This window comes from Anastrepha obliqua, chromosome 5 (assembly GCF_027943255.1).
Source record: "Anastrepha obliqua isolate idAnaObli1 chromosome 5, idAnaObli1_1.0, whole genome shotgun sequence".
Taxonomy (NCBI): domain Eukaryota; kingdom Metazoa; phylum Arthropoda; class Insecta; order Diptera; family Tephritidae; genus Anastrepha; species Anastrepha obliqua.
This window is the reverse complement of record NC_072896.1, coordinates 78,725,857-78,750,371: the sequence shown is the minus strand read 5'-3', so window position 1 is coordinate 78,750,371 and position 24,515 is coordinate 78,725,857. Positions and strand designations below refer to the sequence as shown.

At 36.5% G+C, this 24,515-nt stretch overlaps 2 protein-coding genes across 6 annotated transcripts in view; one reads left to right on the top strand and one right to left on the bottom strand.

The window, feature by feature from the left end:
- Positions 1 to 386: 386 nt before the first annotated feature.
- LOC129246873 (protein eyes shut) overlaps positions 387 to 24,515 on the bottom strand; it is a 306,316-nt gene continuing 282,187 nt past the window's right edge. For all 4 annotated transcript variants that reach the window (XM_054885574.1, XM_054885576.1, XM_054885575.1 and 1 more), the window contains exons 13-14: positions 9,418 to 9,933; positions 387 to 587 (exon numbers count right to left, since the gene is read on the bottom strand). In XM_054885574.1, coding sequence (XP_054741549.1) covers positions 397 to 587; positions 9,418 to 9,933 — 707 coding nt within the window. In that variant the 3' untranslated portion in view covers positions 387 to 396. The remainder of the gene's footprint in view (positions 588 to 9,417; positions 9,934 to 24,515) is intronic.
- Positions 2,564 to 24,515, top strand: part of LOC129246875 (uncharacterized) — a 316,754-nt gene continuing 294,802 nt past the window's right edge. For both annotated transcript variants that reach the window (XM_054885578.1, XM_054885580.1), the window contains exon 1: positions 2,564 to 4,078. The gene's annotated coding sequence lies outside the window, so the exon portion shown is untranslated. The remainder of the gene's footprint in view (positions 4,079 to 24,515) is intronic.

The window sequence follows — 24,515 nt, the reverse complement described above, 5'->3', positions numbered from 1 at the left end:
TAAAAGGTTTAAAATTTCATTTCAATTTCATCGCTTCGCTTTGTTTTTATAAAATTTACAAAATTATTTTTTAATTTTCTTATATTTTTAAATATTATTTTTTTAGTTTTTTATTTTAATTTTTTTTAACTCACTTTTATTACTTTTGTTTTATTGTTTATTTGCTTTCGTCTTTTGTTGTAGTATAATTTTGTTAGACCATGTTTTGTTTTTGTTCTTTTTAAACTGCAACATTAGTTTTCCTTTATTTCTCCACTCAACTTAAAATCTCCAAACATAAAATGGCGTCCAATTTGCTTTACCGTGTTGTTGTTGTGATTCTCGGCGTTTGTTGCTAAGTTTAGTTATTATCGGAGATCGTTACTTTGTTGTTTCTTTTTTTTGCTCTTTCCGTTCCTATACAACAACCATCGGTTCGTCTCCATGCAGATCACATGAACCAATATTCTCACCTTTGTATGGCGAAAAGTCAGTAATGACCGCATTGGGTTCAGCGCCGAATTGTATATCCTGCAAACAGCCTTTGAATGGTTCGTTGAAACGGCCGAGTGTGCGTTCACTCACCAGCTCTTGGTTGGGGAAGCCACCTGTAGGGGGAGAGGAAGAAAAGTAACAAGAAGTAAGAAGAGGTAAAACAAATTTACGTTTATTTTCGTTTCCAGAAGGGGTAGAAAATGGAAAGAAATGTATATTTCCATCTTCGAACACAATTAAATATAAATAAAATATGTGCCTAGGTATAGCACTGGGTGAAAGCTGAATAGAAATATCACACTCACAACAAAAAAAAAAAAAAACAGGTCTATGGATCTAATTTTTTGACTCGAAGTGTAACCAAGTAAAACGGCCATCAATTTAGTTTGGAAAATTAGTTTTATTCAATTCAAAGTAAGAAATGTGTGAAAATAATACAAATTTAAGACTCAATTTACTTTTGCTCGTTATGACTATGGCCTCGAAACGAATGGTCCAGAAACGAACCGCAAGCTGCTTGAATATGATTTGCAGGTATTTTGACCCACTCGCGGGCAACGAATTTTTTCAGCGCTTCAAGACTGGTGAATCTTTTAGTTCGAACGTTGCTCTCCAAAATGGCCTAAAGGGAAGAATCCATCGGATTCGCGTCTGGTGAATTGGAAAGCCATTGTGTGGACGTTATGAAATTCGGAACGTTGTTTTTTAGCCATCTTTGGTACACTCGAGCTTTGTGAGACCGTGCCGAGTCCTGCTGAAACGTTTATTGTTTGCCACTGAAATGCTTCTCTGCATATGGCTTGAAAGTAACCTCCAGAAATCAGGACAATAATATTTCGCATTGACGTTGACGCCAGGCTCGATAAAAACGATTGGAGAGCGTCGATCTGCCGTTACAGCGGCCAAAATCATTACCTGTGGTAGGTGTTGCCTCCTGGTGGCCAATCGATGACTCAAATTTTCGTATGAATGGTCGGTCAAATAAACTCTATCGTTTTGGGAGTTTACAAATTGCTCAATTTGAAAAAACTTTCTCGTCAGAAAACACAATGTGGTGGGTTCTCTCACAGGACACAATGCGCGAGGAATGCATGCTGTGACACTTGGAAGCACCTCGAGTCCTTTCTGTGCTGAATGTATGGAGGATGAGGTGGAATCATATCAGCACCTTCTCCTTAGCTGCCCTGCTCTGGCGGGGCTAAGATTCAGGCATCTTGTCTCTTACTTCTTTGCCACGCCTGCTGATATAGCTGGCGCTGACATTAAAAATCTGATGAGTTTCATTAGCAGCACAAAGCGGTTGACGCAAACATAGTAATCGTTCATAATCCGCACGCTCCTAACCTTTCCATCACCACCTCTCCCCGCCCTCTCCCTGCACCTCATCGGTCCTTCCCCTCTCCTCACTTCCTTGACAATGGTATCACAAAGGACGAATCCTTCTTCGTCCAAGTGTGCTCACTCCCTGGGCAACCATACTAACCTAAACACAATGTTCGGAAATTGAGCGCTTTCGGTCAAGCGAAGCAACTCCTTTACTTTCTCAAGTCTGAATTGTTGCTGCTTTAGTGCGCCTTTTGGATCTTGTAAGGCTTGACTTTGAGATAATTTTTCAGTATGTGGCGTATCCTACAGGTCAGATATTTTCAGTTCTTTCGCCATTTTATTGGCACTTCGTCACAGATTTCGCTCATGTCGCATCTTGAATTTTTGAACCATTTCACGTGACGTTGCGGTCTTTTGATGACCACCTCCATGACGTTTCCCGATGCCACCAGTATCAATGGAGTAATGGTGTGATAAACAAAAACTTTATTTACGTGCGTCTTCACGTGCGAGTACAATTTATCTAAGACGCCAACCCAAAATTATGCAGCAATGATTTTTCAACAATTCAACAACATTCGAGTTTGAGCCACAGTAAATACATAGTTGAATGTTACCTGTTTAAACAACTGATCGCCGCACAGCTGTTTGCCTCTGACCGGCAGACTGAGTCTGCGAGAGCGCTAAAATATACATTTATGTCGATATGTTTACTTTTCAGAATACCTGTAGGTATCTATGTATGTTTTCATGCATACGCCAGTTCGAGTATGGACGTGTGTGAGTAGACGACTGTTGTGAGTCGCTCACCTTTTGCCACGAATTCTGTGTCATGCCATGTGTATGTAGAATAGCGCGAACAAAAATCAACAAAAAAGTAAGCTATGGGATTTACACGTACCAAAGGTGGGATAAAAAGTTGACAATTGAAAATATGACTACCATGGAGCACAAGATGGACGGGTATTAAGTTAGACAGCTTGCAAATTGGCAAAGAAGTAAAAGAATTTATTTGAGAGCATTTTGTTGGCAGACTCTGGCTAAAGTGTGCATGCATGTGCTTGCATGCTGAGATTATAAGCAGACTTATATGTACCTACATATGTATATGTGTATGTGCAAAGTTACATTCGCTATGGCGATTATAAAAAAGAGTTAACAAAAGAATAAAAAACAACGCAAACGAACGCTTAATTCGACGAGTACACCATCGACGGCGCTCACAAACAATCGCCACTTTATTTGCCAAGCAGAGAGTGCGAGATGTGTGTGCGGTAGGCGATCGTGAGCGGCTTGCGGTGGAAGTGCTAACAAAGAAAACATGAAAACGTAGAATGAAAAGTTCAAGAAACAGTGCAGATCGCAAAGTTGGCCAAAGTTGGTTGGGTTAGTACGTTAGTGCGGTTGGTGTCGCAGTGTGGTAGTAACGCAGTGTCGCACGTTTGGTCTGGTGTGATGAAGAAATTGTAATTGCTTGCTGGTGGTGATGAGCCCAGTTAGGCCGCGTTGCAAATGAATGAACTTTGTGCAGACACCATTAAGGCAGAACAACAACAAAAAAAAAACAACAAAATATAATAATAATGATAATTAAAAAGTTATATAGCTTCGCAAAAAGGGAGCAAATTAAGTGAAAAATAAATTTAAAAAAAATATACATATATAAAAAAAAGTTATAATAAAAAGCAAGTGGCCCTAATTAAAACCTGACTTAGTGAAATGCAATACCTAGAGCAACAACAACAAAGCAAAATTAAAAAAGTGGTTTATGCGGATTGCTAAAGTGATTGCGGTGCAGGCAAACGCAGCAGCGGCGTGTGGTGTAGTGTAGTGAAGGGAGTAAAAAGTGCAAGGCAAGTGAATGTGCGAATCCGCCTGCCTGTCTTGTGGGTCGCCGAACGGTGTGTTATTTGCAATGGGAATTTCGCCAAGCGGCTGCTGTTGATTGATTTTTTGTTTGTTTTTGTTTTGCTTAGTAAAGTCGTTGATCGATCGATCGAACGCCGGTTTATAGGCATTTTTGTGACAAATAAATAAACAAAGCCAACACAAGTGGGAAAGGCGCAGACGAAAAACGCATAAAAAATTGCATTGAAAGGCTGTTAACAACATCACTGAGAGTTTTACGTGAATAAACACTTAAATCGCCAAGCGAATCATCAAACAAAGAAGATTTGAATATTAATGGCAACTTTCTAACTTTTCGAATTTTTTGCTGTCTCGTAAAGTTAAAGTTGCATTGCGCGTGTCGGAATTTTTGTCACCTGCGCTCGAAGAGGTAAGAGTTAGTTAGCCTCATTTGAGCTGGCAGCGGCGATTATTTTTTTATTTGCTAATGGTGAATGTATCTGAACAAAAGAGTAGCAGATTTGATGGATTTGTTTCTAGGCACATATGTATTTCTGCAGCAATAGATTTGCCGGTTGACAGATAAATTTATCCGACAAGAAGTTGCAAAAAAAAACTTAATAACACCTCGAGTGTTATAATATAATATTGATTATTTATGTATAGGGTGTTTTTTAAAGAGCTTGAAAACTTAAAATGATAATATAAAATATAGAAATGTTGTTGATATGAATTTTTTTGTATATGAAATCCGGCATATAGTATGTCCGCGGTGGCTAAGAGTTACGTAGTTCAATTGTTCAGTCCAATTTTTGACAACTTTTTCCAATAAATCAGACCGTATGGCGTCAATGGAGGCTCAAGTATTTCAATAAATTGGTTGTTATGGCAAGTTGCGCCGTCTTGTTGGAAGCAAATGTTGTCGATGTTTTTGGTACCAAAAATTCAGTCAGCATGGCTCGCCATTCACCAAAACGGCGGTTTCTCCTCATTTAGAAAGAAATACAGGCCGAAGATACCGCCAGTGCTCTGTGAACTTCGCGACCAGATTTATTTATTTATTTTTGTTTTATCAAAGCAAATTTCCATAAATTGGAAGCGTTGTTCTGGCGTTAAAAAATCATGATGACTTGCTAAACCTTACTGAACAGAAATGTCAACATTGTTTGCTATTCTCAGCTGTCAAACCAAAATTATCGATATCGATAGTTCTCAAGCAGCTAAAAAAACACCCGATATATGCATATTAAGGGTAATCTAAAATAAGGAACTCTAAAAAATATATAAACAATCTTTTTTACCAAAATAAAATTCCAAATTAGTCTGTTGTTGAGTGATATCATTGATTTGAAAATTGGATATTATTGCCTTAAAACGTATTGTTCATGCCGTTTCGAAAGAGTACAGTTCTTCTGGAGATGAGAGTAATGCAAAGCATAGTGCCCATTTACACAGGGAAACATTTGCATGGAAAACATTTTATTCATGGAAGAAGGATGGACGGGGAAGGGGCAGGGGGTTTCGTTTCTCGTACTGTTGACACAGATTACAGATTGTCCTTTTTATTCGTATTGCCCAACTTAAAGAAGTGAGCGTCAAAAGCAACGAATGCTGCCGAAAACAATTTTTCCCGTGTGACCGCGAATGAAACATCAAAAACGAATTTCCAGTATCTCCCTTCCCGATGTCTCTGTATGTAAATCGAGACACAGATCTCGTATGCGCGCAGTATATATATATATATATTTTCCCGTGGTTCCTAGGTGGAACAAAGGGCCTCAATAAACAAGTTAAAGTTAAATTTATTAGAAGCTAGGAATTTTATTTGCCGCCAGGAGCGGCCTGCTTGTTGCACTTCTGTTTCTACTAGTCGCCTCCACGTGATTGATGGTCTGCCAGGTCTGCGGCTGCCTTGGGGGTTCCAATCCAGGGCTGCTCTAGTGATATCACCATATGGCTTTCGAAGTGTGTGACCGATCCATTTCCATTTGCGGCGTCGAATTTCGAGATAGACTGGTATCTGTTTCGTTATAGTCCACAGATCGGAGTTTGATATGACGTTAGGCCAAAAAATGCGCGTGATCTTGCGAAGGCTGCGGTTGATGAATACTTGCATTGCTTGTATGTCACGTGTTGACGCGTTCCACGTTTCGCATGCATACAAGAGGACAGATTTCACATTGGAATCGAAGATTCTCAGCTTCGTGCGCCTCGTTATATGCGTTGCTCTCCAAACTTTATCAAGCATGCCAAACACTACGCGAGCTTTCGATATCCGGTTACGTATGTCAGCCGCTGAACCGCCGTTTTTATTTATTACACTGCCTAGGTAGCAGAATTCATCTACAGCGCATCTGCGCGCAGTATACGCTTTGAATTAACCAATTCATGAGCCCTTTGAGAGATGTTGTTTATTCACAAGGGCGGAGAATATCATGCACGATTAACTTAAACATTGTCCAAGCTCATGCCGTCAATGCCAGTCCACAAAAAGTTTGTAATTATGACTCTGTAGCGCTCACTGCACACACAAATATCATTCCCAGCAGCATTTTTGAAAGAAAATGCCAGTGGTGTCAAAACCCTAAACCCGCACCACGATTTCACTCCCTGCGGAGGCATGCTCCGCATCAGCTGGTGCGAGAACCTTGTTCATAACCCTACGATCCAGATGAAAAGAATCTTCTATTGATAAATCAAATCCACTTCATAAGCAAATGAACTGAGATCTTGCTGGGGGACTCTCATTCTTACGGTTGCGTGCGATGTTCTATTTGTTGAGACCAAAGTTCCTGAATGGAGTTAACACCTTCTTTTTTATTTTGATCGTCACAGAACCCACCTAAGCCATTTTTGTTCAAGTTGAACAGATCACATGAATTCAAACTGTTTCCATTTGATCTTTTCAATGCCCTTTTTAAGCCCTTCAATTTGATCTTTCCAACGTAAAGATGGACCTTTCTTTTTCTGCTACCTTTAGCAGTTACCGTATCAAATACTCTCAGGGCGGCATCCTATGCAACCATTCATATGACCTAACCACCTCCAGTGCACTATCTCTATGTGGCCATAAAGCTCATACATACATAAAGCTCTCGCATAATCTTTTTCTTGAACACTCCAATGCCCGCTAAGTCTCGTAATCATCTACTCTATACGAGTAAGATGATACTAATATTAATAACCTAAAATTATAATTATTATATTTCTCTCTTTCTAATTATATTTCTCAGCCCAAATCAGAACTTTTTGGCAATATAGATACTACGTTGGATTTGTTGTTGGTTAATTCTAATTCTCAAATAAACGACGTCTCATATTACTTCATAATTATAACCCATAACCTCATCCACCGAACCCATCCATTTCACTTCTTTGTTCAGCTTAGAAAAGGCAGATTTTTTAGACCAATGAAAAATAGTGTCTGAGTTATTGAGTTCCGCTTCTCGAAAGTGACACAATAGGGAGTCTCTCTGTGGGAAACCATGTTTGGTGTGAAACGGCTCGGAGAGATCTTTCCAAATTCTGACGGAGCTGCTGGTATTGGTCAGTGTCGTGTTACTTAGTCTATTAGTTTTGATCGAATACTAAATTCAGTTATCGCAGCTTCTTTTGCGACATTCGTCATATTTAAAATAATTAATCAACTTGATTAACTTGAGTAAGGTTGAGTGATTGCGCAATCCATAAGAAGGCTGATACTGCAATCTGCGCCAACTATCGTGGGATTTATTTTCTGAACATTGTCTTATCGAGCGCTTTGAGTTAAATCATTCCAGCCAAATTCTCTCCGTTAGGAATCATTAGCAGATTAGTGTTACTAAATTTTTACATAAACTTGCGTACCTCAGGTGCCGTGGGAATGAAAAAACTGACCATACTGCGCCTAAAATAGTTTTAAGAAGACGCCTTAGCTTTGTATCTCAATATTATTTTAAAGGAATTTAAAAGTCGACACTTTTAAGCTTTAAATGAGGCACATTTACGAGTAATACACCGTCTAAAGCTTAACAACATTGTGTTGGACAGCCAGCCATCTTTACCATCTTTGATATCTCATAATTCGTTGATGAATGGGACATCATCATACCTTGAGAACCAAGAATACGGTTTTACTGCACGGAGAATTGGATGAGGATAATATTTTAGCAAAGAAATGGGCTGCCAAGTGAAATGTGGCGATATATTAGCAGCTTTCAATTAACCACTTCTCTGCTAGCTAAAGAATTTCGCTCGCTCAGCGAAAACTTTGCATGTGCAAGCAACAACAGCTTAGCGATGTTCAGCGGCTTTGTTCTTAGCCGCTTAGTTCACTAGTGCTATGCTGAGGCCAGTGCTTCCAAGTACAAGTATGTTAACTTGCTATTAGCAGTGGCATTACCTAACAGCTTGAGCGCCATGTGATTAGTAGTATGCTTGCCTTTTGAGCGTCTGACGATGGTGTTTTTCATACTTTCAGGTGGGATGCTTTGAAAAGCAGTGGAATTACATAAGAGTTTGGCGAAAAAAAATTGAGTTCCGTCAAATCATATGCAATGTTGGTCAAGGGATATTGTGTGTGTTTTTTTCACCACTCGCTAGGTGGTTTTGGAATCAAAAATAGTTATTGATATTTTGTGGTCTATGGTGTGCTTTAGTAAGTCCCTCATCAAAGGGACCAATTAAAACTGGGAATATAAGAAATAAGTTTCTTGACAAATACAGGTTAAACTGGTTTTTCTGCCGTCAAACAGACTCTTAAGTTTGGCATGGAAAATTTTGTGTCACACGAGTGACTGTTGCTTGTCTGTAACACAGGTCCATAAAATTTTACTGAATAATAGTCCTTTTTTGGTTTGACGAATACTTTTTTTTAATTTGGGGAACACAAAATGTCAAAATCTCACTGTCTGTAAAAATGATGATTATCGGTAGTAGAGTACAACTTTTCTGAGCTTCTAGATGCGCTTAATCCGAAGTTGCCCTCAGAATAGCTCCGGCACGTTACGTCACATTTGTGATATTTGGGACATTCCCAAACCAAACAGCATTTTTGGCTACATTTGAGGTTATGTAACATCCTGAGATATTTGTTTTTTGTGAGTCACTTTAAAATAGCCTAATACCGAAGATTCAAAAGACAACAACTCTGATACAAATAAAGATTTTTTTAATATATTAAGAACCTTAAATTGAAAACCGTAAATATAGTCAAAAAAGCCGAAATATGTCGCAACTATTACTATTTTCAGTTCAGATTTGAATGCAATACTTCAAAAATTCTCCATTTTATGTGAATGCGTCTCTCTCGCTAGACGAAGATGACTGGACCAACGAATTGGCGAATTGGAATTAATAATTGGCGCGTATACTTCCGTTAGATATTTGGCCGAGCTCCACCTCCTATTTGTGGTATGCGTCTTCATGTTGTTCCACAAATGCATAAACCTACAGTTTTAAGCCGACTTCGAACGGCAAATGATTTTATGAGGAGCTCTTTCATGGCGGAAATGCACTCGGAGGTTTGCCATTGCCTGCCGAGGCGCGACTGTTAGAAGAAACAACCTTTTCTATTACTTGATGTCCATGCACGGAGATTCGAACCTTCGCACTCTCGAAGGGTACTCATGCACCAACCCATTCGGCTATAGCGGCCCTTGTTCAATTAATTTTTTTTGTTGCTATTAAAATTTTTTTTTCTAGTTTTGCATTTATGTCAATTTTGTGTCATTGAATTCTCTTGATGGATTTACATGCATTTATAAACAGTTTCTAAATACATTCACTTACCCAAATAGAACACATCTTCGTAGGTAATTGATGGCTCTTTACCCCGTCGCGTCGCAAACGAACGACGCGTCGTTAACATCGTACGCTCCGTGGTGGACAGTGCCGCGCCTGTGCCCACCGTATCCAATACCTTTTCAGAGAATATCACTTCACCGTCCAACTGCAACTCCAAACGATTGCGATCCATCATGACCTTTGCCAAATGCCAACTGCCATCCGCAATGAAACCAGTCGACGGCATCTGCACTGTATCATTACTTGAATCCAACAAATTGCTAGCCATTTTCAAATGACCATTTTCCAAGCCTAAACCCAAAAATTTATTACGATCATGCTCGCTCCACAGCAGTAGGCCATCAGGTTCGATTGTGGAGAAATTTAGCGAAACTTGAATGGCTTCGCGTGGTCGGACGTACATTGATGGGCCGCGACGTTTGTCTTTCATTGGTATGCGGGGCGGTGGCAAGATCAGGTAACTATTTCCACGGAAGCTTGGCGTAGTGGGCTTACTCATGGCTAGAAGAGCGCGTTGAAAATTGAAAGCACACGTAGCAGGAAGCAAAGTAAATGAGACATGGAAAGAAATAAGAAAAGAAAATAATTGTAACGGTTATAGTTTCGTTTGGAAATCATATTTTTTAATTAAATCTTTTGAGTAAATTATGTGTATATTTGTGTGTAAATATGTACGAGAAAGTCATCAAATGCTGGCGACAGGTGTAATTAAAATCTGATTTATTTATTTCCTTAAATTGTTTCATATTATCGTCGATTCGCTTACATACGTATGAATTTATAGCTACCTAGCAGGAAATCGATTTAGATAGTTTCAAATTGATTGAATTTAAGTGAGTTAAATAGCCGTTTTACAGTTCCTTAAATGAAACTGTGGGATTGAACACTTCGACGCTTACTATCTGAAATTTTTTTGAAATATTTAGTAAATAGTAACTGCAGAATTCTGTAAGTTAACATTCAACGAGAGTTCGGAGATCCAAAGGAAAAACGTGAGCTGAGCTGAAGAGCTACTCCCAAAGTAGAGCTTCCTTTCCTGACATTATCACTATGCATCGCTCGCCAGTTCACTTGGCGAAGCGAAAGCGTGTTCTAATTACATATGATTTGCATCCACGTAGTTTTTTGGGCGCCCTCTGCTTCTAGTACAGATCGGGTTCATTCCACTTATACTTCTTGCGCTTAATGTCCTTACCTATGCCTTTTTGTTTCGTGATTTCCTATAGTCTTTGATTAGACATTTTTCTTACCCAAAAGAACAATTCTTGGCTTCTCTTGGCGAAGTTAATACTCGGCTTACATGGGCGCATCTTCGACATATACAAGGATATTTCAAAAAAAGGTGTATTTCCCTTATTCTTGAAAGATCATGTTTTGTCAATCAAAAACTATTTTCCCTCGTTCAAAGTATTCCTCCAACTCGATATAATACAGCTGAGCCAGTGCTTTTTCTTATATTCGAAGTGTTTTCCAGGTATGGAAATAATCGTAGTAAAACTTCGTCCCTTTACGAGTATTTTCGGTTTTGAGAGCAGGAAGATGTCGCAGACCAAGTCCGGTGAAAGCGGTGGATGAGGCATGACTACGTTATTGGTTTTAGCTCAAAAATATAGCTGCTTTAAAAATTTTTTTGATAGTAAAAAATCGCCAAGTAGACCCAAACACGTCTAACCTTTATATCTGCCAAAAATTTCGAAAGACCGTAAACCATACTTGGCATTAAAGTTGGACTATTTATAACACTTCCATGGAGAAAACAGTCTCGACCTTTTTTGAGAGAGCTTCAGTATATTCGGCTCACGCAAAACTTCCGTCCCACAGTAAAACTAAATTGGTAGGTGAGAATGTGGATAGAAGATGATAGAAAACTAGCAGTGAGAATACGAGGACCTGCTTGGAAATTTTTCTGACATGATTTACTTCAAAGTAGTAGAGTACAGCCAATCGGAAGCCTTTGCAATAGCAAAGGCAGACTGAAAAATTGGTGAAAGGTGACGAGGACATAAAATTAGCATCTGCGGTCACAACCAAACAGCTTAGAAAGCATAAGAAACCGCTGGCACCTCTTCAAAAATAGTTTAAGAATGTTAGTTTATGCTTAGCTCCGTTGCCAGGAGGAATCAGCTAACTTATGTGGGCACCTGGATGCTCTGGTGCTCAAAGCAACGCGTGCATTGGCGAATTGCGATTCTTTGGAACGCCCAATTGGACTGGAGCCAATTTTTGATTTATTTACCATATTTATGGATTCTGAAATTACAAGTGTCCTTACAGACTACTTATATATGTACTACACAATTTTTTTAGCGTGAATACTGACGTGAAGAGTCAAATACAGCAAAATTTCCCATTGTTAGAGCCTTTGGTGCGGTACTGACATCGGAAAATAACCAAGTGCTTCCTGGATAGATTTCACAGGTGGAGGAAAAATTCTTTCTCAGATAGAGAAGGGTTGCGCTACAAGCCCTATGAGGACTAACCCATGGGGAAGATACATGATTTCCTAGGTATCACCGACGATCCACTGAGCACAGCATTTTTTCTGCCACTGTTCGGCTTTCGCCAGACTTAGATGGTACATTTTTGGATCGGATCAATCTGTGAGGTTTGTAGAGGACTAAATAATTCCCACTTGAGATTTCTTTCGACAGGCTTTAAATACTGGGTTTGTACGAGGCACGTAATAAAAGCGGCAATACTGCTGTACTGATGACAATTTGCAACACTGTTGCAATTACTCAACTGATACTTTTCTGATGTTCGGCAAACAAAAAATTTTTGATGCCGTTTTATTTGTATTCGCGCGCAATATTTGCCGAATTTTTGACACTTCGAACGTGATGCTTTTGACAATGTTGCCAGAATTTTACATCGATCGTGATACTTTCACAAATCATGCAACACTGCGGTTGTGATTGAAGCTCGAACAAGCCCACTCGCTCTAGGACTTAAGTGCTGTAGGTCAATATTGCCTGAGTGCTTGGAAAATTTCCGGTCATCCATAATTCCATTCCATTTCAGGGCATCTTAGATTTATAGCTCCTAGGTATAATACATTTCATAAGTCGGTTGAGAATTACCAGAGAATTTTGCTGGCGATTGAAATTATAGCTATATTTGAGTATTTCTGTTTTAAGAATTCTACCTAAAAGTTTTCTTGGAAGCCTTGCACTGCTTCGAAATCCGCTTTAAATCTATCGGACCTCACTACCTGGTTATGCATACCCAAGTATTTCTCGTATGAATGTCAAAATTTCTATATATGGACACAGTCTTTTTGTAGAAAAATTTCAGAAGTTGTCATGAAGGCAGAACACTCTAGGAAAAAGTGTCACTATCCAATTATTTGGCGCGTGGCATTGTTTTATAAGTATATAAAAATGCATCACTTAATAGCAATTCTCGAAATACTAGCAGTTCTTAGTAACAAAACAAGGAATTGAAACCAAGAGGGTCTAATACTAATACGAAATCCTACAAGGTGGCGCAAAATTAATCATCTTATTAATTTTTTGTTTTTAACAATTTTTTTACTAAATAAAAAAAAAGAGTTTTGATAGATCGAAATCTTTCTTTTGGCCAATTTTGTTTTTTATGAAACACAAAAGAAAAAAGGATTTGAGTGAATCATTTTGACCTTTGCGCGTTCCATTGCTTATCTGTTTAGGAGCTGTTTAGCTCATAAATCTTTCGATGGGTGACTAAAATTGCGCCAATTTTGTACTGTCAAAATGTTACTTCCTTATTTAATAGCGATTCTCGAAACTAAATAAATTAAAAATTAACAATTAAAAATTAAACAAATAGGTTATGAATATCAAGGCGAAGTAAATATAAATTTTATTTTTATGCTACTGCTATCACCTTGTATGAGTTCAGCTTGACGTAGGTATATATTTTTAAGCCACCACCTGACTACTTTTTTTACTTTGACTAACAAATTTTAAAAAAGTAATTTTTTAAAATTGAATTTATTTTCATTCAAACACGAACAAAATAAAAATGAAGGAGATAATTGAAACTATAAAATATTGTATTAAAAAAATATCGCCATAAAATTCGTTTAGAGTTTCCTAAGCTTGAAGTTTCCCTAACTAGACTACTTCGGTAAAGCCGCATGTCTCGATAGTTTTTTCACTGATTTCGTTCAAATTTCAACACAGCATTTAGGAAGTCTTATGCTTTCGAAAAAAGTAAAAAACCAAAACTTCATATTTGAAAAATAAGTCCACAAAAATCCGTTTAAAGTTTCCTACGTTTCAAGCTTCCCTAACTAGACAACTTCGCTTAAAGTCTCACATCTCCCTGAGTCTTTCTCTGATTTCCTTGAAATTTTGACACGACATTTAAGAAGTTTTATGCTTTCAAAGAAAGTAGAAAATCAAAATTCTGTATTAAAAAAAATCCATAAATTTCGTTTACATTTTCTTATTGTGCAAGTTTCCCTTCTTCGCTTTAAGTCACATAAAAGTTTGTCTAAAAACCTTGGCCGAAAAACCAATTCCAATTTATTATTTCTCAAGGGATCTGGGACTACGGATGGGAAAAAATAATTAAAAACAATTTTTTTTCCAAACACGGAAAAATATGCAGGCATCTTTAAAAGAATAACGCAAAAATCTAAGTCTAAAGTTTTGAATATTAAAAGCGACCAAATTTTGCATGCATTTTCAAAAGGGTAAAATTGATGCAATTTTTAAAAAGTTGGATTCAGAGGGATTGACTCCCAAAAAGCGCAAAATTAAGATTTTGCTGCGTAACTGCATGCACCTTTTGCTTAAATTTTCCTACAAGATATGTTTAGTTTACTGTATGAAAGTGTACTTTTTCGCATATACAAACGTTTTTTTTCCTAGATTTGTACTTTTGCACAGCCCTGATCTCGTTTCGACGCGCAATCAAATCTTCATCTTCTTTAACTCGCCGCTTTGCTGGAACGTCAAAGTCTTCGTTTCTCCATTTCTTGGCTTCTTTATTTCTTTTATTGCCCTTTTTCGCTTGGCTTTAATTGTAGAGCGGTGATTGCCCAACAAAGTGCCAACAAACCAAGTTCTATTGTTTTAATATAAAACTTTATTCTTTTTTTCTTCCTATTCCTCTTCCTCCACTTCTATATTTCTACTTATTGTTATTATTGTTGTGCTTGTATTCACGTGCATCGAAAGGTACGCAAGGGTTTGATGGAATTTAATTAGCCACCGCAATGCGCAAGTAGTACTGGGCTTGAAAATAGAAGTTTAATAGTGTTGCGCTTGAATATGACACAGAATACAACAATAACGAGAATAACAGCCACAGCAAACATTAGCCACAGTTCGGCTAACTTACAAACTGATATTTCATCAGCGGCTGCAGTGGCAATTATAGCTGACTTGCTGACTTCGAGCAGCTGTTGTTGTCAAGGTTATTTTTCTTATTTGTTTCTATTGTTGTTGTTGTTGTTGCTGTTAGCCGTAAATTAGTTGCGGCTGTCGCTTGGCTTGATTTTCGGTTATAATTCATCTTTTTCGTATTTGTTTTTTGTTGCTGCTTATTTATGTTCTGACGCTTGTGTGTAATTTAGTTTGAAACTAAAACTCGTCCTATGTGGCCTGAAATACGCTCGAGTGTTTTTATTTCAAATTTGTGTAATTTATAACGGGTGTCTCTTAGAAGCAAAGAATTTTTTTTTAATGAAAATTTTTTAATTGAAACATTTCGGCTTTATTACCCTGCAGGTAGAGTGCCAGTACTTTTATTGTACTATATATCTGACGGACGGAGCTGAAAAACGTTTCACGGCACTTAGAACAGAGTTTATACCAGTTTCTTATAGACCAATTAGTGCTGTCATATCATAGCCAAAACCATAACCTTAGCAAGCAACTGTTTTGATCAAATGATTATTGGTGTCAGACCATAACATCATGGTTAGAGTCATAACCGTATGGCACCTAATGAATTTTACTTTTACGCCATGAATATAAACAGCCAAGGTGAATCAATTCAAGATGGTGTTGGTAAATCAGCTGATTTGTTTTTTTTTCTTTCGCCGTGTCAATGTGGCTGTCAGCCCAGAATGAAACAAGTCAAATTCATTCTGTGTTTTTTACTTTGCCAATTCTTTGGTTTGACAATCAAAGTTACAAAACTGTGTTGTTGGTCTAGTGCCACCGCCTTTTATGAATGTGTCTTGTAAACAGCTCTCTAAAATATTTCACAAATTTATTTTGATATTTGTGTTATATTAAAAAAATTCAAAATTAAGAATGAACGACAAAAAATTGGTTGACTTAGTGGAAAATTTTTCTTTATTATTGCTATTGTTGTTATTTCTAGATCAATATAGCTGTTTGTGGTTATGCCACGACTAATTGGCATATGATTTAAGATTATGGATATGGTTATAGCTTTAGCTATGATACTTCCAATTGGGTGCTTTAGAGCCCTATGCCAAAATTGAAGTAAAAATTCTTCCTCTAGCACCTTAGCCACACCACATAGGCAAACATATACCTGTAGCTCAACTGCTTTCTGTCTCATTATTTTTACTTGAACAGTGCTGATTAAAAGTTCATCAGAGTCTTGACACACAAACTTGTGAAATTATAATTTTTTGTATGCTTTATCCAATAAAATATTTTTATTAAGTTTGTTTTTACTAAAATAATAAAAAAGAAAAGTATAGCTTAAATCAATCATTCATATGGAAGTTGAATGTACAGTATAGAAAAAAATTATAGGAACAATGAAGGATGCTTAGATTTCCTATCTTTTATTTAAACTAAACGGCATAAAAGTTGATTCGCCAAAATTATTGTATATTGAGATAATTCATTAACATTTGAATGATAAGTTTTAGATACTGGGGTTAGTGGTTACTGATGGACGAAAAATTAATAACAGCAAATTGTTTTTTCAGAAAGACAACATGGGTACAATTTTTCTTTCAGCTTGGAAATAATTATGCGGTCAAATATAATAATATTTAGAAGGTTTTTTCAAAGTATACTTAAATTGATTAGATTTACAATTCTCAAGTTTAGTATTTAGTTGAAGCTCATTTTTTTAGTCACTTTGCCGCATCTCGAGGGATGGTGTGGAACTTGCGCCTTGAAAAATAATGAAATTAAGTTTGATTCGATAAAATTATGTAGTTTACAGTTGATTTCCATAAAATAGAACGAAAACAAATTATAAAATTATGTTGCCAAACACAGAAACAAAGGGATGCCTCTAAAATTTTTTCCAACGCTGTATAATACAATACATTTAATAAAAATATTTGCTTAGAGAAATAGAAGTCCATTTTTTGCTCTGTAGATAGCTGTAGTGATCAATATCTTGTAAAGTATTGATAAACAAATTTAAAGTTTATGTTCGTTGTCAAGGTGGCATTTTACACTAAAAAATTCTTTTGCTGTTTTTTGTTTCGTCCATTCAGTTGAGAGTTACAGGGTGTTAACAATGGAAGTTAACAAAGAAAAGAATCGGTACATTTTACAGTTTTTCTTTGATAAAGGCGAAAATGTAAGCCCAAGCGAGGCAGCTAAAATTGTGAATGGTGTTTATGGCGCCGATACTGTAACAGCTTACGAGCAATATTGGTTTCGTCGGTTCCGGCCAGGCATTTTTTATGTTAAAGAAAATGTCGATAGTATCGAAAATATCGATAAAATCACAGAAATAATCAAAGTTAGACGGCATGTTAATAGTCGTAGCATCGCCCAGTCAACTATAAAACAGTTTTAAACCATTTGCGCAAAGAAAAAAAATAATGTATTTTATTTCTCCAAACTACTACCAGGGGTACCTTTTATATTTCGGGATTTGGCAACCCTGGTGTTGCAATCTGGCAACTGACAGCTGTATAGCAAAGTTTGACATTTTTTGGCTTTTACGTACTCAGAACGTTTTGAAGTACCAGCGCTATTTGTGTTGTTTACAGTAACTTAAAAGATTCATCTCGGTCCAAAAATGGAATTAAATCGTGAACATTTTCGTGCGATTATTTTTTACAACTTTCGACGTGAATTAACTCAGCAACATTGCATGGATGAACTTAATTCATTTTTTGGCGATGAAGCTCCATCAAGAACCAGTGTTTATCGATGGTATGGTGAATTCAATCGTGGTCGTAGTTCAGTCCAAGACGAATTTCGTGAAGGTCGTCCAAAATCAGTTGTTGTTCCGAAAACCATTGATGCTGTGCGCGAACTGATATTGCAAGATCGTCATGTGACCTATCGAGAGATTGAGACAATTTTAGGCATTCGAGGGACCAGCATACATTCAATATTGCATAAACATTTGACTGTCAAAAAAATTTGTTCGCGTTGGATCCCACACAATTTCTCAATCGCTCAAAAAACGGCTCGTGTCGATTGGTCGAAGGAAATGCTCAAAAAATAGGTTCGCGGGGCTTCGAAACACGTCTATGACATCGTGACAGGTGATGAATCATGGATTTACGCGTATGAGCCCGAAAGTAAACAGCAGTCGACTTTATGGGTGTTTCAAGATGAGCCAAATCCAACAAAAGTTGTTCGCGCACGAAGCACTTCCAAGCAAATGGTCGCCTGTTTTTTCGGAAAAACTGGACATGTCGCAACCGTACCACTAGAACAATGCAGAACAGTAAATTCTGAGTGGTACACAACCATTTGTTTGCCAGTTGTCTTCCAAGAAATTAGAAACCAATCGCCAAAGACGGATCACTCTTCACCAGGACAATGCGAGCTTTCACACATCGGCTCAAACAACTGTATTTTTGAGCACCGAAAACATCGAATTAATGGGTCATCCGCCATATAGTCCCGACTTGGCACCGAATGATTTCTTTTTATTCCCATACGTAAAAAACAAACTGAGAGGTCAACGTTTTTCGACACCTGAAGAAGTGGTTGCGGCATTCAGAATGCATGTTTTGGAGGTAGGTACCTCATTCAGAGTGGCAAAAGTGCTTCGAAAATTGGTTCAAAAGCATGCAAAAGTGTATATATCTTCATGGAGAATATTTTGAAAAGCAATAAAGTGATTTTCGATGATTAAAATTTGTTTTTGTTCTCTAATCCCGACATATAAAAGGTACCCCTCGTATTCAATTGAATTTTATTTCTAACGACACAAATTAAATAATAATAATAAAAACAATAGTAATAATAATATTTTTTTTATATATAAATTCGAAGAGGTCCTTTAGCATTTAAACAACAAATTCAATTTTTGCTATTATTCATTTGTAGATATTTTTTTTTGTGGATCAGCAGGTTTAAAATGCCTAACGCATCGTCAAAGCTGCCATCGCAGCAATGGTGTCTCCAGAGACTAAAAAACTCCCCCTCGTTTGGAATCGATATTTGACCGTAATGAGATGAAAGCTGATGAGAAAGATTACTCCTAATCTTCAGAACCTCATTGCAAGTGCTGGTCGATAATAATAATAGTAATGGTAAAAATAATAATTTTTATAAAAATTATAGCAAATATAAATCGAATATCGTGTAATGAAATAATAATAAAAACAATAATTTAAAAAAAAATATTAATTATTGTAAAAAGAATATCATGTAAATACATTTAATACAAATTAAAAATAATATTTATTTTTGATAAAAGAAAACCAAATAAAGATTTTTAAAGTACTCTGTCTTCCATTTGCATTTACTTATAATAAACATTCCCTTCACTACCTTTTTCCTCAGAGTTTCGTAAAAAATTCGAGTGGATTCTAGAACTTTGCGGTATATTCGAAACATCAGTGGCTGACACGTTTAATTCCTTCTCGAAAAGTAAAATTTGCTATGAAGAATAAGTGACTACTGTCTATTTTGCGCAACTACTACATAGAATGATAATGAATCTGAGTAGTCAATGTCGAGTGCATAGGTAGCCCGATCAGCAACTTCTTGCAAAGTAGCTTCCGAATGATACGAAATTCAGTGCCCTGGCGATTAGCTCTTTGAAACCACACAAAAATGTGCCTTTTTTGGTAAAAAATGTTGTTTGAATTGAATGAATTTGTTTATACCACACGTGATACTTTTATACCTACACATTTGTTTATACCACACGTGATACTTTTATACCTACACATATCCACTAAGCTAGACAGGTGGCTCATCATTTATGATTATTTTACTTGAAAAAATTTATTTCAGGTCATTCATTGGATTATTAGTAATTAAATACCTACCCGGCATTTTTCACTGGTTCGCTGTACGAATTTGAACATAATTCGAAATGAAGTGATCAGGGATTACTGAGCTTAGTCTCATGTATTAATGAAAAAATAAGAAAAAAAATGATGAAAAAAAAATTTTTTTTGAACATTTAAAGAATATTTTTTGTTTTTTGGAAAACTATATTTGAACATTCAAGAAATATTTTTTGGAAAAATTTTGTTTTTTTGCTAAACATATTTTTTGAGCAAAAACACAAAAAGAGTTTTCGGAAAAAATTTTGTTTTTTTGTTAAAAAAATTTGGTTTGTTTTCTCAAAAAATTTGGTTTTTTCGCAGAAATTTTTTTTTCCAAAAAATATTTTTTAAAATGTATAAAAAATTAAAAAAAAAAAAAATGTCAAAAAGAACTGAATATATTTAACTTTAAAAACTTCATAATGTAGATGTTAGGCACGCACATACCTACACCTAAGCAATTAGTCGTTAAAATTTTGATGCAACTGGACCTTAAGACTTGCTGTAGTTAGACCTTAAGACGTATATATAGCCCGTTAGCCAAGTAGTACAAGTAGCACCGTTCGGTTAAGAAAAACGCCACTGAACAATAATCAAAAGCAGCAATAAAGACATGGTCAAAAGATTTTTAGAGGTGTGATCTTTAACATACCGTTATTTGGCTCTGAGCGAATTTGACAGAAACAGCTGATGGGCTAACGTCTCTTGGGATGTGTTTACAAAAACAAAGAGATTGTGTTGGTGATATACGAAAAAAATCAACCAATGACACTTCGTTGCCATCTGACCAACGACTGATTGGATGAGTCTGTGAATACATGTAAAATGATCATTCAGAATTCGGCTGCCGAATCTCCCGAAGCGACGTCGCAGCCGAGGTTATCCTCATTATTTTCTATTTCCCCATAGTTAAAGAGCAAACCTTGTAAATCTATCATTCTTGCAATAAAGGGACATTCAATTTGAGCAGCGAAGGGAAATGGTAAACTTAGCATTTTTCAACACCAAAGTAGTCAACATTGACTAAATCTCAAAATTATTAATTGTTTTTTTATACTCGAGGCCAAAAATTAGCCAATTTTCAGAAGAATTTACGCCAACGTCTAAAACACTTCAATCACTTGACACAGAATTGCTCACTAATTTTTTGAATTGGTATTTCAAAATTTTCAATCTATGTACTAGTAAAATGGGATAAAGTTTGAGGCTCCGGTACACAAAGTATTAATAAGAGACATAAACCGATTCAGCCTATTGTCTATAAGCTACTCAGTTGGACTATTATGCACAACGTAATGATTAAGAAGTGGTTTATAAGTTTGTTAACATTAATTTTTGATGTATATTTACACGTTTTATAAACGTTAGTCGGGTATATAGTAATTAGCTAGAGTTCCAAAACCGAATAGAATGTCGAAAGCTTGCTTTAGCAACTCGTGAGTCTAACTTGCAACTACTCTACCAACTACTTTGATAGATATTCCTATTGAAAGTTCTAACCGATTTAAAAAAGCACCCGTTACACTTGCGGCGAATTATGCGAATGTCCAGCTTTTGACGCGCATTTACCGTTACTTTGAGTTAGTTTGCTTGACACATTTTCGTATAAAAAATTAATAATTTACACAAAAACTAGAAAAAATTATTGCTGTAAAAATAGAGAGAAATAAACAGAAAGAACCCGGCGGCTATTTTCGTGCGTATATTTACTTCGTAGATTTATTTCACATGTACTAAATTGCCTTTGGCCATGCAAATTACTTGCGAAAGTTTTTATCATCTCTCTATTTTGCTCACTACAAAAAAAAAAATCCTACAAATGACTCCTAATGAACGACTTATAACGGGTTCTTATTCCTCTATCTCTGACTCTGTAGCTCTAAACATGCACCCGTTCTGAACCTGCAGTGCGCAGCGATTTACTAATTTTCTGTTAATCATAGTTATGTATGTGTGTGTGTTCACACATATGTGTGTATGTGTGGTTTACTGTGTGGCTAGAAAAAATTGATTTCAATCACTTTTATTTATATTTCATGCCTTGCTGCCTTTATTTAATGGCTCACTTGCAGGGCTGATTCATCGAAATCGAACTTGAAAGTCAAGGCCCCACTTGTGTAATTAGCTACATGTGTCATGCCTTCTCTGAATGTCAATCGAGCAGCCGACTTTTAATTGTTTTCACACTATTTTAATTGCAGCCATAAAATCAGGGACGTTTCAGTTTTCACTGAAATCAATCATTGGGGAAAAATCTAAATAAAATTTAACTGCAACTAATTACTACTTATATTTTTTTTGAATATATAGGTACACCTGTGTTCACAATAATAACAGCGGAACATATACATAGCAACATTTTGACTATTTACTTATGTAAGTATTTTTTCTTTAATTTTTTGTATGCTTAGTCAGAATGTTTAGAAAAATTCAGGGTGTGCAGTTTTGTAGCTCATTCAATTTTGGTATCATATTGTGCCAGTCTAAAGCGGCTAAAAACTTGCGTTGATTTTTGATGATTTTTCTTCTTGGCATGCATTTTCTTCCATACAACGAATGCTTGAATTTGTTTTATACAGAGAAAATGAACAAGGTAACTGCCATAAAAAAAATTGCCCAGATATTTTAAAGATATTATATTAAAGACCTCTACATCCGGAAAGTCTTGTTTAATTCTTTAACTATAATAGTTTAAAATTTCAGTATGCCTCAATTATGCGTTTATGCTAGTAGAATTGAATGAGTTCAAAAAAAAAATTTGTTTAATTTGTCTTTCAACTTCTTAAATTTTCTGGCCCGCTTACATTTTATGCTGCCCGTCGCATACTTTTGAATACAAATAATTTTACAATCACTTGAAAGTAGAAGAATAATCTAGTCGCTTATGTTCTTTTTTGATCTAATTGGGCGATTAATTGATTGCTCTGATATACTTGAGCAGATTCATTAATTCGCATAGAGTTCTGGGTTTTCAAGCGCCTGAGGTAAACAATAACACAAAGAGTATGAATAAAAATGAAATGCTGTCCCACAACAGCACGAAAGTTCGCTATTTTCTGAAATAAGACACAAACTTAATTACCAGAGTTTAAGGAAATTGAGATGCTGGCCAGTAGTAAAGATGGCCAGCATCGACGTGAATACCAAAAATATCTGTAAAAAAAAGCTTCTCATAAAAAACCATTTGCCGTTCGGATGCGGCATAAAACTGCAGGTCCCTTCATTTGTGAAGCAACATCAAGACCCACGCCATAAATAGGAGGAGGAGCTCGACCAAACACCTAAAAAGGGTGTTAAAGCCAATCGTATATACCATTATATAAGAGACTGACGGCCAAGGCATTGTAAGGATTCAAAAACGACTTCTCAACTCAGTTAAATTATGATTATGATTGATTATGACTATGATTCCATAGATCAAATCATGATAAAGTTAAAGCCTCGGTCATTGACTATGGAATATCAGTCACATAGCGTGCTTTTGACGCAGTACAAATAGCATCAATGCGTCTGAAAAACATGGCTTCATGGAGACAGATTAATTGACGGTTGAGCTATTTGAGGTCATGAACTTTGAAACTTTGAACTTCAACTATCTAATAGAACGTTGTTTGTTTATATCTAGTTGGAAAATATTAAAATTTTTCGAGTTTCTTTTGACAAAGTGTCGCAAGCAGCTCGAATATAAATCTGCAAAATTTTTACCATTCAAGAATCTCTTTCTAGTTTTCTAGAGCATATCTCTATGGTACTTCTTAGTGATGTATTTGCGTGCATTACTCAATACAGTAAAAATAAAGTGTGGAATAGTGTCTATCAACCCTTGTCCTTTGGCGTGTGTTTTGCGTAAAGATGTTGAGTCTTGATCTACAGTTTCAAGCCGACTCCGAACAGCAGATATTTTTATGAGGAGCTTTTTCATGGCAGAAATATACTCGGAGGTTTGCCATTGCCTGCCGAGGGGCGACCGCTGTTAGAAAAATGTTTTTCTTAATTTTGGTATTTCACCGAGATTCGAACCTACGTTCTCTCTGTGAATTCCGAATGGTAGTCACGTACCAACAAATTCGTGTACGGCGGCCGAATGAATTACAAATAGGAAAGTTATATCCCGATTGAATCCTGTAATTCCGGGATTATATTAAAAATATCCCGGAATTTCGGGTTAGTTAGTTGCCCAAAGTTTCCTACCCTACAATAAAACTTTAGCCGTGGAGATACGCAATAATTCAGATACCACAGACGAAAATTTAAGAGAGCGCGGCATTTGGACATCTTTAAAAAATTATGAGGTGTAGTTACCAAATACTTTTAGAATTTTATGTTATGCCTAGCAGAGAGCGACCTTTAGTGATACTTATACCTCCACTTATACCTTATTGAGCCTGTCACTAGGATTTGTAGTCACAAGTGGGCCCCAACTTCGGAAAAGCTCCACCTTTTGGTTTTATGCTGGATTCGGAATACGATGCGTTATTTAAATTACAGAGGTCGACAAAAATTTTGAACCAAGAACAGAAGGTTTTTGATGTATTCCATCCGAATCTGAACTCTGCTGCATCTCGTCTGATTTTCCGGATATTCCGGCTTTAAAGTGCAAATTTTTATTTTTATCTCGTAACACTAACACAGTGTGGCACTAAAACTTAGTGTTTAAATTATACATATATTATAAATTATGAGAAGTAATGCGGCGATTGGCCATAAACTGAGCTGAGTAACATCTTCTTCGAAAGGGTAAAAAAAGTTCGAAGGTGATGAATGTGAGGAGCATGAGGCGGCGGACTACAGCAAATATGAAAATGGAGTCAAATATGGACAAGAACCGTGTCTATGTGACTGATGTCTGACTGCACCTCGGTTGGCATTGAAAGTGTGAGATGAAGAAATGCTTAGTTTCGCCGGG